General features: G+C 34.9%; 1 protein-coding gene across 2 annotated transcripts in view; it reads left to right on the top strand.

Annotated features, from left to right (window-relative positions):
- The window catches only part of LOC150104701 (uncharacterized), a 51,651-nt gene that overhangs the window by 15,707 nt on the left and 19,581 nt on the right, over positions 1-16,363 (top strand). For both annotated transcript variants that reach the window (XM_090395886.1, XM_090395887.1), the window contains exons 4-5: positions 1,088-1,186; positions 7,037-7,111. In XM_090395886.1, the coding sequence (XP_090252012.1) occupies positions 1,088-1,186; positions 7,037-7,111 (174 nt within the window). The remainder of the gene's footprint in view (positions 1-1,087; positions 1,187-7,036; positions 7,112-16,363) is intronic.

Raw genomic sequence — 16,363 nt, 5'->3', positions numbered from 1 at the left:
GAAAATTAGACTACTGATTTGAAAGTAGGAAAATGGGTGATAAATGATGGCGAAAAAATTAAATGAAAATAAAATGATTTTCTGGGGTGGAGGGAGTATAACACTTACGCTTTTTACGAAATCTAAAATGCACACCTGTTACGGAACATTTAAGCTTGTACATCATTTTGTAATTTGGCTATCATGATATTTTGGTATAATTCTGGGATCATTATGGCGTAATGACCATCCATAGGTGAATATTGATATTACCTTTTATTTATCATATAAGAAGATGCTAAAAACTATGTAGCTGATTTTGCGTTCATTTAATCTAATAACATTATATTATTGGCTGAACGTAATCACTACACCACTTAAGAACGTGGAAGTTCACTCTCTGGGAGTTTAAATGATCAGTGAAGTAACTCATATGACTAAACCAAACAAATAATGGACTCTTAAAGCATAAGAGTGCGTTAAAAATTCTCAACAGGCGCAACTCGCGGATCTCATTGAAGCGTAGTGGTCTTCGAGATCTCAAATCTCCACTGGACTAATCGCGACATTTTTCCATTTTCTAATATCCGGCTCTGTGCTTAAGATATTCGGTCAGCAATGTACAGCATGATGCATGCATAAAGTGGTACTTTATGCATGCATCATGCATAAAGCATTACCTAGCAATTTACAAACGAAACATTCTGCAGGCATAATAGCTGATGATACTCTGTGTGGCTCTCCGTCCACATTCCATCATACCTGTCACTGTAGCCACTGAGCACAGTGGGCGCCACATCCTGCAGCCCATACCCACATTACGAAAGAAAAGTAGCCCGTTCACTTGCCATACATGAGTGTTTTGCACATACCTTCACGAATGAATTAGCTATTATTTTTACACAATAAACATAATATTTCCATCAATTAATAACTGTTACAGTTCAGAACAGGTACCCATAAGCAAACAAAACAGAAAATTTACTTATAACTACTTATACATGTATTTTTGTATACTCTTGCGGTATGTATTTTCAGTATAAAATTTAAAATAATAAAAACAGTTGCTATGCTAATAAGATAATCACTGTTGTTTATTTATTTACAGCGCCATTCAAGCAGAAAATTTCTATTATGGATTATTACCTCCTTTTTGGAGTTCGGTGCTGGTCTAGTTTCAGGTGTATACTGTGCAGTGTTGTTTGTAGTAAGTACGCTTTTAAGTTTCTGTGCATTTACTCAATTTAGAACTGGATCACAATTGGATTTAGTAATAATATCGTAGTAAAGTTAAGCAAAGCAAAATTATTCATATACTAAGTTTAATTAATTACTTTGAAGAAATCGATCTTTAAGTGATGATTTTAACTTTCTTTTTCCTTGTTTTAATTTTTTTATTTGGTTAGCTTTGTTACTTGATCATATTAATCATTAATTTTAGTATATGTATTTGACAACTCCATATCGTTACTTAACTATTCCTTCAAAAGAGATGGAATTGAGTGATATTAAAATTAAATGAGTGATATCTAAAGTCATGAAGATTTCTTATTTATTACATATTATTGTTTACTATATGTTAAGTTAATTCCATAATATATCGAATTTTTAAAAACAGGCGAAAGCATACTTATTGGAGGCCTGAAGTAGCTTGAAAAAATTCCATGCTTGATCTCTAGAAAAATGGAAGAAATCCTCAACCCACCCATGGTACGAATATACTACACGTTTATAAAAACCTTTCGTGGCATGAAAACAAAATACAAATGTCTGCATCACGAAAACAAAGTTTCGGATAGCGCCTATAATAGCATACTCAACCATAATTATGACAAACCCTGCTCAACCAAAGCGGGTAAAGAAAATAAATAAATAAAATTTAAAAAAAAAAACGATTCTCAGAAATCATATTTTGTTTTTCATTATAATTCATAGTAAGAGTGCATTAAAAAAAGCTCGATCGGTTAACCTAAAAGTAATCGGTATTTGTTTCACTTATGAATAGCAATAACGCTGAAATAAATGTATTTTAATAGTTCGGCTAAAGAACTGTGAAAGTGACAAAACACCAGAAATAGAAGTGATAATGAGAGACCTCAGCGCAAAACTCAGCAAACCAAGACAAACAGATTCTGTCTAGGAAGACCCAAGTCTATTTTTGTTCTTTTTATGAGAACTAATTGTCAAGGTTATTATGAGGCCAACAACAAAAGGAAGAAAAAAAATTTTTCTATATCTGTCCCAGTTTTTGCATTCCAGGTCTTCTTGCTCTATCAGTGATTATTTGATAATAAAACAAATTCACTTCCTAATCATTATATGAGATTACATAGAACTGTACTATAGATATATTTAGTGATTTACTATTTAATCTTGATACTGCAAGTTAGTTATTTACAGGTTTAAAGTCTATCACTCAGCTCTTAATATTCTTTAGCACCAAGAAACCAATCCCTTCTTGTCCTTCTTCAGGAAACCTGAGTAAAGAAAGACTCCCTTCACCTGTTGTCAGTTCTCCAGATTCTGGCCATTCTCGCATATGTTAAAGAGACATTCATAACAAGGTTTCTGTTGCCATATCTGGATTTGGCCACTTTGATATAATGATCTAATATTCCAAGTTCCTATCAAAAATCTATTTATCGGCGAATTAAACTTTTAAATACCTTTATATTCTTCGATATAATTAATTGCTGTTTAAAATGCACGGCCAACTTGATTTTCTTCGCAGAAGAAACTGCGTATGAAATAAAATTAAAAAAAAAAAAATTTGGGTAATCAAAATTCTAAAAACGAAGGAAAACGAAAAAATCACGTGAAAAGTTGTATTACTATAGAATTTTCTCCAAGTATCATAGGCATCGTCAGTACAAGATCACAGAATGGCAATTAAACATTAACAGACAATTCTAAAAAGCTCCATTTGAGAAGCTAATATCAGATAACTAAACAAGGTCAATGATTTGCCTAACTATATACAGTAAAACCCCCTTTTTTACACTTTTCATGGGACTGATGGAAAAAAGTGTAAATAACAGGAAATGTAAAAAAAAAAAAAAACATTAAAAAAAGGCTAAAAGATAACTTACGGCTAGTATGTGAGTCTACATACTAGATTACAAAGTTTAATAACTGAAAATAAATGAATTTACAATTACTTACATTTATCTATTTAAAATAGGGCCTGTGTAGCTCAGCGGAAGTGGCACTTGCGTCCTCTGCACTTGGCCACTTGAAGTTAGACCTAGGTTCTAGTCTAGTCGCTGACTGGAGGAACTTTTTCTAAGCCTATCTTCGACCGGTTCCCGAGTTAGTCAATCTCTGGCACAGGCAAGTGGGTTTTTCCTCCCGGAAACTTGGGTTTATCGTCCTGTAAATTCAAGAACATCGACCGTAGTACCCACATTATTTCAGACAGTGACATATCTTGTTAGGGTTAGGTACCAAGAGATGGCAGCACTTGATTGCCAGCCGCTTCATCGGTGGTTGCTATATTTAGTGATAGACATGGGCCAGCAATCTCTGATTGGCTACCAGTGGAGATTGAACTGCCCACTCAGTCTCCAAAAGCTAGATAGGTTATAAAAGCCTCGCTTACTCCCTATGAGGGAATAAAAGGCATTAGTTGATTTTGATGTATTTAAAAAAATCTTTAATTGTTGATTGTTTTTGCTTTTCGTTTTTTTTTATAGTGCCAGATTGCTTAGCATTGAGTTCAATGCTTCACCTGTTTTTTACTATCATGTTCAAAGTGGACACGGTGAGTTCAAGATCTTTTGCAAAATGCACACTGTCCCCACATGCCAATCTACACGTCGCAGAATTGCCATCTTTTCTTCTACCGAAATACATATTTTCTGTCTTTTTTCTCCATATTACTAACATGGATAATCCACCACCGCAACTTGAAAGCAATTATCACATGCTAAATTACGTAGCAGAAATTCTGCAATATCAATTTGTACTGTGATTGAAAAATCACGGTATCGCTCATCACTACATTACTACTGCAAGCGTGCGAATCACCGTGATGGCGGAAACGAAAGTACAGCCGACGGCAACGCCATATGGGAACAGAAATGCGCAGATTTCCGCAGAAATCGATTCGAAATTCAGTATTACCACCCGAGAAAAAAACCCAAATCACATGAAATAACGTCCACATCAAGTTCTTAATGGCAGAAAAACAATATATCGTAAGGATATGCCTTAAGAAAAGACGAACGACAAATGATGTAAATGGCAGGAAAACGTAAATTGCGGAAACGTAAAAACGGGGTTTTACTGTGTGTATATATATATATATATATATATATACTGTATATATACACAGTAAAATATTATATATATATTACTGTGTTTTATATATATATATATTTTATATTTTATATAAAATATATATTTTATATAAAATATATTTTATATATTTTATATAAAATATATATTTTACTATATTTTACAGTTATATATATATATATATATATATATATATATATATATATATATATATATATATATATATATATATATATATATATATATATATAACTTAGAAAAGAAAACTTCAGCACAAGATTTTATTGCAAAAAGATTCGGTCAGGACACAAACCAAGAGGAACTAGCAGACTCATTCAACCATGTTTTCACAAACAACATCACACAATTCAAAAATGACAAACTACCAACGATCAACAAAAAATTACCGACACAAAGTCAACAACAAACGATGTATTTTCTACCCATAACAAAACAGGAACTGAAAGAAGCAATCCTACAAATAAACCAAACACCACTCCAGAAATAGACAAAATAATACTCACAGACCTTATAACACACTTTGAACAAATAAATGCAATACTTTTGAAACTCGTGAACATAATATTCGACACAGGCATTATTCCACAACAACTAAAAACGGCAGTAATTACGCCAATATACAAACACGGCAAAAGAAACGATACTCAGAACTACAGACCAAAAACTACACTACCAGTAATTTCAAAAATTCTACAAAAAATAACACATACCAGACTACAGAATTATTTACAGAAGTACAACATCATCTCACAAAACCAGTACGGCTCTTCGAAAACAAAAAGCACCATTTCTTTATTAGAAGACATCGCCGACACAATAAACAAAGCTCTCGACAAAAACAGGTACGCCGTCCTTATACTGCTGGACCTAACCAAAGCATTTGACACACTTGAACATGACATACTACTCACCAAACTATACTCAGTAGGTATAAGAGGAAACATGGTTCAAGAACTACCTCTCAAACAGAACACAAGTAATAAAAATACGTACATGTCACAGTCGGAGTATGCAAGTAAAACACGGTGTACCTCAAGGTGCCATATTATCACCCACTCTATTCAACATATACATTTAACGATGCTCATAACATGTCCATAAGAAGTCAAATATTTCAATACGCAGATGACACTGCACTACTAGCAATCCACACAGACATTAACACAGCTCTCTGCAAAGCACAACAAGACCTAAACGAAATCACAACATACCTCCACCAAAACGTAATTCTAATCAACGGCACCAAAACACAGATGTTGATAATACACAACCAAAGAATCATACGCCCTGCATCACTATCGATACAATGTCACACATACCGCTGCATAAACAAAAATACCTGCCAATTGTCCGAAATCAAACCTGTAACACAAGCAAAATACCTCGGTCTCTATATAGATTCCCACCTTAAATGGACAAAACATATAGAATACCTACACAGCAAACTCCGGATCACAGCAGCAAAACTCTTCCAAGTTAAAGACATTATTCCGCCCAACATAAAAAAACTCCTATATCACGGTATCTGCGAATAACAGTCTATGCAAATACATCAAACAGTCACCTAACAAAATTAGAAACACTACACAGGAAAATCGTGTCAACAGTGATCTGGACACCTTTCACGCAACAACCAATATCTGACAAGCACATGGCGATACACAGAATTCTGAGCATTAAAAACCTGAAACACTACATGACATTAACAAGGAATTACTTCAACATCACCTGTCGAAACAACAGAGACACATACGTATAACACGACCTACAACAACTCTCTACATACCCACACCCTTCAACAACTCATACGGTTCTTTTGTGGGTATCTGATGAGATCACATTAGATACCCACGCAACTCAACAACCTAACAAGAAAGTTAAAACACGTAGATAACTACAGAACATTAAAACACGAACTCTGGAAAATATACCAACAAAGTTAAGAAACCATTAATACTAATATAAGCATCACAAATCACTAGCATCCAATGCCTACATCCCATACATAAACAGTAGCAACAACACAAATAGTGAAGGCTAAATCCCACTCTCTTCATAAAAGCTAACCCAAGCTTCGAAGTAGGTGGGATTAACTTGCCTCACTCATCTACAAGTAATCCTTATAAGCAAATGCAGAAATTTGCATGTATAATCACTCTTTCTCAAACTTAAAAAAAATAAAATAAAATAAAAAATTGTGCAAAAAATTCTGTATAATCTTCATTGTTAATATTAGAAGAACATGTGTTGTAAATACATAATATAAAGGCAAAAAAGTATTATAAAAAAAATTTTAATTGAAATCCAATGTAGGAATTGCAGCACTTAGTGCTGAACTCTGTAAAATTATAAGGTGCAATGTCACACAAGATGTTTATTGTATGCATAAATATTTTAACAATCAATAAAAAAAAAAATATATATATATATATATATTTAAAAAAACAAAACAAAAAAAAACAGTTTTCTTATTTTAGCTACTCAGGTGGCGCTTTTTAGAATTGTCTGTTATTGTTTAATTCTGGTTCTGTGATCTGGTACTGACGATGCCTATGGTACGTAAGCGAAAATTCTACACTAATAAAGTTTTTTACGTGAGTTTTCCTCCGTTTTTTAGAATTCTTTCGTTACGCCGACTGAGAGTATTTCATTATTGAAACATTAAGGTAAGTAACAATCTATCTATATCTATATATGCTTTGCTTGTCTAATGTCTCTCTATATACTATTTGTTTTGCAGGATTCTGAATACAAATTTACATATGGATTCTTAGCAGGTCTTTTTTTACGTGGTGTGCTATTCTGGATGATTATGGCAAGTAATATTTAAATATCTCAAATCATACTTGCATATTATTATTAATTTCCTTTTTTTTTAATAATCTTAAAATTAGAATGCATTTTGCAGATTTTCAAGCTTACAACCTTAAACGAAAACAAATAAACCATTTTTAAATATATTACAGCAGATATATGCCAATGAATACCGAAACACACTATCATCTAAAAGTTACAAATATCTGCAAGTAATTTAGTTGCATTTACTATTTGTACATCTGCGAAATAAAAAATAAAAAAATAAATAAAATCCAAAAAAAAAGTACTGTGCTATAAAAAATAATGTTTATATTGTAATCATGCTTTATTTACTCCTATAATGGAATGAAATATCTACATGCAAATTACAATTTTATAAGTGATCATTTTGTATCATGATCAATATTTGAACACTATTATAACTTTGAAACCTAGCAGCTCTTGGAAAGAAACGTCTTACTCATAATTTCTGAGAAAAACAACTTTACAGCTTTACAACTTGTAAAGCTTACAGCTTTACAGCGAGTTTAAAAATGCCCTTTCAATACCTCGCTTAGTAAACTAAGCGAAGTAGTGAAAGTGCATTTTTACTCTGCAGTTCTCTGAAGTTTTTGTTTTCTTCTTCTTCTTTGAAAATTTAGAATTCTATAAAATCCAACCTTTTTCAGGACATTTGTAGGATATATCATAAAGGCTGCTAAAAACCACTGCATCCTTCCCACCTTCTGTACTTCAGTGAGTTTCTTCTTTAGCTGTTCACTGCATGTCATGGTGGGTGACTTCCTCTCTTCAAATTTCCTTACAAATGCATAAGTAACCAGGACTCATGTTGGAGGTTTCATGGAATATTATCAGCACTGAGAAAGGATTAAAACTAATTTTATGCTTCCAATATTTCGTATCAGTCACAAAGACATCTTCAGGGATTACAAATAACTTTTTGTAACAACACACAAATACAAAACAATGATAAGTAAAACAAGTGACTGAAACTAAAGTCCTATCTTGGTGGTGCACCCTCTATGGGCGTTTGCAGGTGGCCTAGGATGTAAAGAGGGATCTCTGATAATTAATGTTTCCCAAATTTTGGGAAGTTTTATGCAACTATTTATTTAAATTAGGTTGATTCCTGAGTGTAGATGCAGATTCAAAAAAAAGTCTTTCTTTTTTGAACTTACTATGATGGAGCATGGTGGGTTTCTTCTAGGAGATCCTGTAGGTTGTATTCAAAACATGGTCTGCAAAGCCAGCTGACCATAATCGTGATCGCAGATGTATTCCTTGTGCTCTTCTACTGGATGGTTGCTGTTCTGCCTGTCTGTCCGAAGTAAGCCAGCTTACAGGAACAAGGTACTCTATATACTCCAGGCACTGAGAGAGGAGGGAGCTGAACTTTGGTGGATAAGGGTAGTAAGTTTACGGTGGGGCTTAAAAGCTGTATGGAGGTTGTACTTTTTTAACGACTTTGATGTCCTACGGACGTAAGGTATGGTGATGGCATTTTTGAAGTTCTCCTGAAGAGATGGTCATGGGGAAGGAATTGATTATTTTATAATTCTGTAATCACTGTGGCCATTGGAAAGGAAGGTGTTGTGTATGTGTTTGAGTTCAGTTAAAAGGGCGGTTTCACTGGAACAAAGATTGTGGACTGTATTGGTTAGAGTTTTTAATAATGCCATATTGTTGAGAATGGTGGTGGTGGGAACGTTTGTGAATGTATCTGCCAGTATGAGTAGGTTTTCTATATACAGAGAAAGAAAGGTTACCATTAGGAAGGCGTGTTACTAAGGTGTCTAGGAAGGATAAACTTCGTAAACTGGATTCTTAGATGTAGGCTATTGAGGTGGCTGAGGAAGGAGTCTAATGTGTCTGGGCCATGAGACCAAATAGAGAATACATCATATACATATCTTAGCCAGATATCAGGTTTTAGAGGCGAAGAGTCTATGGCTCGTTTTTCACAATTTTCCATGTAAAAATTGGCAAGAGGGGGTGATAGGGGGGAACCCCTGGCAATTCCTTCTATCTGTTTGTAGATTTTGTTCTTCCAAGAAAAACAACCAGAAATGATGGCAAAGGAAAAGAGCTCTAAAATATCAGAAGGAAAAACATTTTTTTAAGAGTATTAAGGTGTCATTTAGTGGATTATTGGTAAACAATGAGATAGCAGCTAAGTTAACAGAGAGTTAGCTAGCAGCTTTGACAATTTGTAGCAAGGTGCATTAAGTGGCATCTACTATAGGTCTTAGGGGAGAATTAAGTTTGTAAATTTTAGGTTATACCGTATATCCGGTGGGGGGGGACGAGAACTGAAAAGTTTGAGTTTTTTTGTAATGTCAGGAGGACACTTTTTAAGTAAGTTTTTTAATTTTTTAACTTGAGTTTTTGTGGGATCATGTTCAAGTGGTATGTAGGTAGCGCGATCCCGGAGAATAATATCCATTTTCCAATTATATTCTGAGGCGTTAAGGACGATCTATCCTCAAAAAAAGACTCAGCGAAGATGCCGTCAGTGCCCTAAGCCTCGGCCACAATTTTACCGTCGCAACTAAAGAAGTTCCGGTACTAGATATTATGTACAACATCGAACGCAGAATCTGTCACTTAGTTCCGGAAACAGCCAATAACACCAAACTTGACTTAGCTAACATCCCCTGCCAGTCGTCACCTCCAAAAAGTAATTTATCTTCCAGACAACTCTCTGCCCTCAGAAAATTACGGAAAGAAAAAAGTATCGTCATCACCAGAGCTGATAAGAGTATGCAACAGTTATTCTTAACGTCTTAACGCCTTTGTTACAAAAAGTTATTTGTAATCCGTGAAGATGTCTCTGTGACTGAAACGAAATATTGGAAGCATTAAAATTAGTTTTAATCCTTTCTCATTCTGTTAAACCTCCAACATGAATTCTTCATAGCACTTAAGTCTCAATACATGTAACCGTGACTCACTCTTTACTTTCAACTGTCCTCTTCCTCTCATATATATAAATAACCTTCTTTCACTGAAATAAAATGATATATATATTTTTGCAAATCTTTCAGTGCTCAAACACTCTATGCTTCAAGATATTCTCTCACTACTTTCTAATAAACATTGATCCCCACCCACTCCTTCAACAGGGCGAAGACAATCTAACCACCACCCAAACAGTGTTTTTTGTTTTTTCAAAAAAACTGACTTCAGTCATTTTCAATAAATCCTGATCCTTAGGTATGAAGATCAAGTCCCTCTTCTTCTTCGGCTGATATTTATCTTATGCCTTTCATGGCAAAACATATAATAGCTACAGTATCCTCGGATTATATATCTTAGAATACTGTTCTATCATTTGGAATGATGCACTCCAAGCTTCCCTAAAATCCTTGATGCTCCAGAAGATGTTAGTTCACGCCAATGCAGGCCTGGTTGGCTGAGTTATTAACGCATCCGCACTCCAACCCACGGTGGCACTTGAATTCAAAGCCTCGTTGGTTGGAGTGTGGATGCTTCTGCTTATGAGCTGCTTGAAATGGCTTGAAAAAATTCTAAGTTCCATTTTTGGTTTCTAGAGAACGCCTTCCAGATTATTTAATCCTTAACACACCCATGGTATTAATACAAATAGATAACACGAAAATTGACCCACAAACATTTGTGGGTCAATTTTCCGCCTCACAGACTTACTTCAATCGGTGTGTGATATATGATTTGTTTCTAACTTATATCTTTTCTGCAGATACTTCACCAAACATCGACGTTGTTCACTAAATTCCACCTAGCACACAATTTCTCCTAAGCCTATAACAACACGAACTGCAGCTGTTCGGCATCCATTCATGGTCCCTACAAAGTCACCTAACCTGCTTCTCCTCCTCCTCCTCCTCTTCTTCCATCACCTCTTTCATTCAATCTATTCTTATTCTGAGTAAGAATAGCCTTCTCACAATTGTTTTCCTAAGTACAGTACTATAACCTCCAGGTATTGAAAAAGAACACCATACAGTGTTTTTTTCAACCCCTGCATAAACAGTACCAATACTGTGGGTTTTTCAAACCTCTTTTGTGTGGGGATGATATAAAATACATCCCCACACAAGAGAGGTTTGAAAAATCCACATTATGGTATCGCATTATGGATCTCCTATGGTCTTCATCTTTTTTTTCCCCTTTAAAATAAATGCTTCGTTTTAAACTACTTGTTCGTTTTAATGGCATTATTTTATCAAAACAGAAGGATATTTTTCAAAATACTTCTTGATCTCAGATTTTTAAAATTTACAAAAAAATCAGTAATCTGGTATTAGGTGTAGCTGCTAAAATAAAGAGCCAAATGGCTTCAGTTCGGGACTTCAGTTCGGCGATGCAAAAATAAGTAATAATTTTTTTATTGTCCAACTGAAGCCTTGTGGCTCTTTAATTTAGTAAATACTTTTAGGCACCGACGAGAGTTCGCTTACGAAAAATACACCTCTCCGACATTTCAAGTTCCTTAGTACTGAACAAGAGTTTTTGCCTGGTCTCTGAGGAGAACCAACTAGTTCTAAACGGCTGTCAGGTCATTGAAACCTTATCAAAATTGACTAATAGAAAGCGAATATATAGACGCTTAGGCGGCGCCTATGTTTTCTAAGTAGTCCGCGGTAAGGCAACTCGTGAATGCCGGTGAATGAGCGGTTCTGCTTGGTGGTGGTGGGTGGAAGGCCATCACTGAGTGGAGCCAACGCTGAGATGGACGGTCTTTCGCCCACAATTGAGTGGCCTAGGGATCGTCCGAATTTTTAGAGACGGCTTTACATATTCATAAGGCTGAAACCGGTCTGGGTAGTGACCTCCCACTATAATGTAATAACAGCATACATTTCTTAGGAAATGTGTTTTTACATTATAGAAAATATCAAGAATAGTGATCAGAACTTTACCACCTTTGCTGCGAGTTGCTCGAGTTTGTACTACGTGCTAGGACTATTTGCATTAGCTCACGCTAGTAATCGCCGATATTACAGTTTTCTATATTCGGCATGAAACTCTGATTCCAATCTTTGAGTTTCTTATTCGGTTTTAAAACAATGTGGGATTTAATATCCCCTTAATTTAAATAATGATATATAATTAGCATGCTACTTAAAACTCAACAGACATAAAATTTTGTATTCAAATTATAGCTAATATGCATGCATGTCTTATACATGTATTCCTTACAATACGCAAACATCTGTTAGCTCGTTTTTGTGCATGTGTCAGTCTGCAAGTTATATATATATGTTATATGTTCGTCCTTCTGTCCGTACAGACGACGAATATTATTTCGGGACTCTTCTGGCAGGACGGATTTTGCTGATATCTGCTGTTTTGGAATCTTTACAAAAATTTATCGAAAGTCATTCGGTTTTTGTTTGAATCAGACCATTTGCATGGATACAAAGGAACAAACCGTGTTTATATTACAATAACGCCGCTTAGGCTGATGGAATTTGATTAACTTCGGTATTTAGAATGTAAGCAAGATAACTATGTGGTTCTATTTTGGTTTCAAAAGGATCATTTTTATTAATAAAATTTTGCATAGCTATTCGAAATAATATTCATAATTCTGCACAAGCCGGATGGAATTTAATGAAATCTGCTGATTAGGATTATATCAAAATGTGTAAGATGATTTCAGTTTTAGGTTGCAATTGGCAACATAGACAAAACAAATTGCCTAGAGACCATTAAGCCATAAACGAGCTAAAATTTTTTTACATAGTGGTCTGATATTTATAAAATTATCATCACTTAATAAGATTTCTTAATGTGTGTGCTTTGTGAGAAAACTATATAAAATGATATATAGTTTTGTCAATAAAGCACAATCATAACAACAACAAAAAAATCTTCATCGCGCTATAATTATAATTACAATTATTCGCTATACTTAGAAGTTGTTATTGGCAAAATGATTCTGAGCGATAAGCGTAGATGTTTCAGTTGGATCATTTAGAGTGAAAATTTTATCAATCCAAAATTGTCTACGCATATATGCCAAAAAAAGCTCCACATTCAGCGATATGATAACCAATGGTATCATATACAAGGATTACATTACGAAAACACCTTTTTTATGACAGCCTGTCATTTCCTTGTTTGTTTATGATATTTATGATATCATTTCCTTACTCATTTTATATTGAGGGAACTGCTGCAACTCGTTTGATAAATTAATTTGATAAATTCGTCGATTTCCTCATTGTTGCAATTCTTACTGAAATAATGATAAAGCAGAGGTCACCTTAACCATGTTCCAGTTTACCTATAGCGACCGATTGTTTGGTTTCTTTGTATTGTCTTTCATACTACGCTCAGTTGGATGTCTCGATCAACCATATAAGATTTCATCATACTAGTAAGCTGGGTACGATTTTCTTTCTTTCTTTTGCATGGTCCCCAATCACATGCTATCTGATCCCATGACAGATTGTATTATCCCATTCTACAGTTTTAAAGAAGGCATCTAATCTTGTTGGTATTCTGAACCATAGGTTCAGAATATCACTATGTAAATATGCACAGTAAGCTCCCAAACCAACCAGAACACCACAAGCTTACCGATATAGTGGTGTGTCCTATATAGGACACACCACTAAACTCTATATTTCTGAAGACGGTCATACCAAAACAGTTCTTTCGCCCCATAATTTTTAACAGCATTGTTAGCTGTTAATTTCATTGATGGATGGACTGAGTTTTTGACTCTTAATCCCTGCATTTGTATTGGCGGTTGTGAGTTGGGTGGGCACTCCTTGTGAGCTAGCGGTTGCTAATGGTGTCTGCTAGAATGGATTTCGGTTTTCTCTATTTAGCGTAGTCTCCATGGCTATAATTGACAGCTTGACGGATTAGTTGGTTCTGGTGGATGTAAAAAACTTTTCAACAGTAGATTTTAGGGAAGATTGTATGTCTGGTATTTTGTCATCGCAATGCAGCTGGCTATCCCTGACGAACCAGGGAGCATTCAGTGCCATCCATAGGCATTTATTTTGGATAATTTGTAGCTTCTTGCTATTGCTTTCAGTGGTGAGGCGTAGGTTAGGAGAGATCGTATCACTGTTTTGTAAATCAGAACCTTGTTGTTCATATTTAGGCTATTTCTGTTCAAGGGGGGGGGGGAGTAGAGTTGGGCAATAGTCTGATTGGCTTTTGTGTAATGTAATCTGTGTGCATCCTGAAGTGTGGGCCTTTATTTAATTGTACTCCCAAGTATTTGGCGGAGGTTTGCAAATTTATAGGTTTTCCAAACATGTGTACAGTTTCTATCGAATTTGCTCGTCTTCTGGTGAGAGTACTGCAGAGCTTTTTTTCCGGATTGATGTAAATTCTCCACTTGATTAACTACTTTTTGAGTTCGTCAGTTGCAATTTGGAGTTTCTTGTTGACTAGTTCAGGACGAAGTGATCCTGCTGTAATGATTGTATCATCTGAATAATTTAATTCTTCTTACTGTAGATTTGATATCCTTTTATTCTGAATTTGTGGTACTTGAAATAGAACTTGATGAGTAAGAGGAGAGTATTGGGAATATTACTTGGAATAATTTGTAAATAAGACCGTAGTGCTAGATCTTTTCGAATGCTTTGGCCATGCCCAAGAACACACCGGACTGTTGTCGATCTAGTGTCATGGAAATTACTATGAAGCCACGCATTTATCTTATAATTTTAAATATATTTTATTTATACATTGCATTATCTTGCATTATAAATTAACTTCTGAATTAAAAAAAAAAAAAGACGTTGTTGTCGAAAAGATCACTAATTCGTAAACTGTTGTTTTATTCGCAACAAAAGAAATGGTATTAGAAAAAGTAAAGTATTGGTCGGAATTAGCCAAAGCAATCAGAGACTATTATGTCCCAGAAATTATGTGTATTAATTCCATATGTTCTCTGGCACGCGTGCTTTGTGTGTGTGTGTGTGTGTGTGTGTGTGTGTGTGTGTGTGTGTGTGTGTGTGTGTGTGTGTGTGTGTGTGTGTGTGTGTGTGTGTGTGTGTGTGTGTGTGTGTGTGTGTGTGTGTGTGTGTGTGTGTGTGTGTGTGTGTGTGTGTGTGTGTGTGTGTGTGTGTGTGTGTGTTACGGAGAAAAACTCTGGTTTCCAGGAATGAAGCTCTTCCACCACCTTAAGATAATGCCATCTGACTTGGTTTCATTTATATATATATATATATATATTTGAAAAAAATATAGATTTAATGACTATAAAACCGAGATAACATATAAAGATTTTAATGATAAATACTACTAGTTTCGGCATATAGCAGCCTTCTTCAGGTATTTATAAAGGAATACTAATAAACATTGAATTATCTAAACAAACTGGAAATTACAGGTATAAATTGCCTCACATAATCGATACATAAAAAACGTTGTATTTTTTTCAAGTTGTTCCAACTGGCGTGCCATTGTTTGTTGCAATTGTGCGTGCAGGTTCACGTGAACGCCAATATTGAATAACTGCAGCATGGCTATCTGGGATGTTATAACTTAAATTGTTGTTTAAGTGGACCGGGTTCAGTAGGATTTCCCTTGATTCTACGATTTTCCTTTCAAACTCATCATCACAGCGAAAGATATTTTCTGATCTATTCCAGCAGACAGAGTGGCTTTGTTGGTCATCATTAGGATTATTTGAAAAGAGAACATGACTGGATAACGCAGTTGCATGAGATCTTTTGTAAGAGATGTCTCTCTTATGCTCTTCTATTCGTTGTTCAATAGATTTGTTAGTTTGACCAAAGTATGGGATATTGTAATCGCACCACAATTTATATACTCCAGGGTATTTAAGGTTGTGATGAGTAGGTTTTGGATGGCTGATTAGAGAACGGATTTTTGGAAGTGTGGTGAAGAAGGTCCGGATATTATATTTTTTAAGGACTTTAGCTATTTTCCTAGAGACTGTGCTAATGTATGGAATGGAGATGCTACCTTTAAAATTAATAGTCTCTGTTGTGCACTGCCTAGGAGGATCCAAAAGAAATTTCTTAATTGTTTTTTCAGAGTATCCATTTTGTTTAAAAATAAGAGTGAGGTGATTTATTTCTTTTTGTAGTTCATCTTGATCATTTAAGAGAGAACGTGCTCTGTGTCCTAAGGTAGATATAGTTCCAAGTTTTTGTGGTGGAAAATGATGAGAAAGATTATGCAGATATCTATTGGTATGCATTAGGTTTTCTGTACATAGAGATTTTTAATCTTTCAGAGCATCGTGTAAGCATAACATCCAAGAAAGGTA

This window comes from Typopeltis vanoorti, chromosome 7, assembly GCF_054136105.1.
Source record: "Typopeltis vanoorti isolate ZY-2024b chromosome 7, IOZ_Tvanoo_1.0, whole genome shotgun sequence".
Classification (NCBI taxonomy): domain Eukaryota; kingdom Metazoa; phylum Arthropoda; class Arachnida; order Uropygi; family Thelyphonidae; genus Typopeltis; species Typopeltis vanoorti.
Note: the sequence above shows the minus strand (reverse complement) of the source record. Positions and strands in the feature narration are given on the sequence as shown.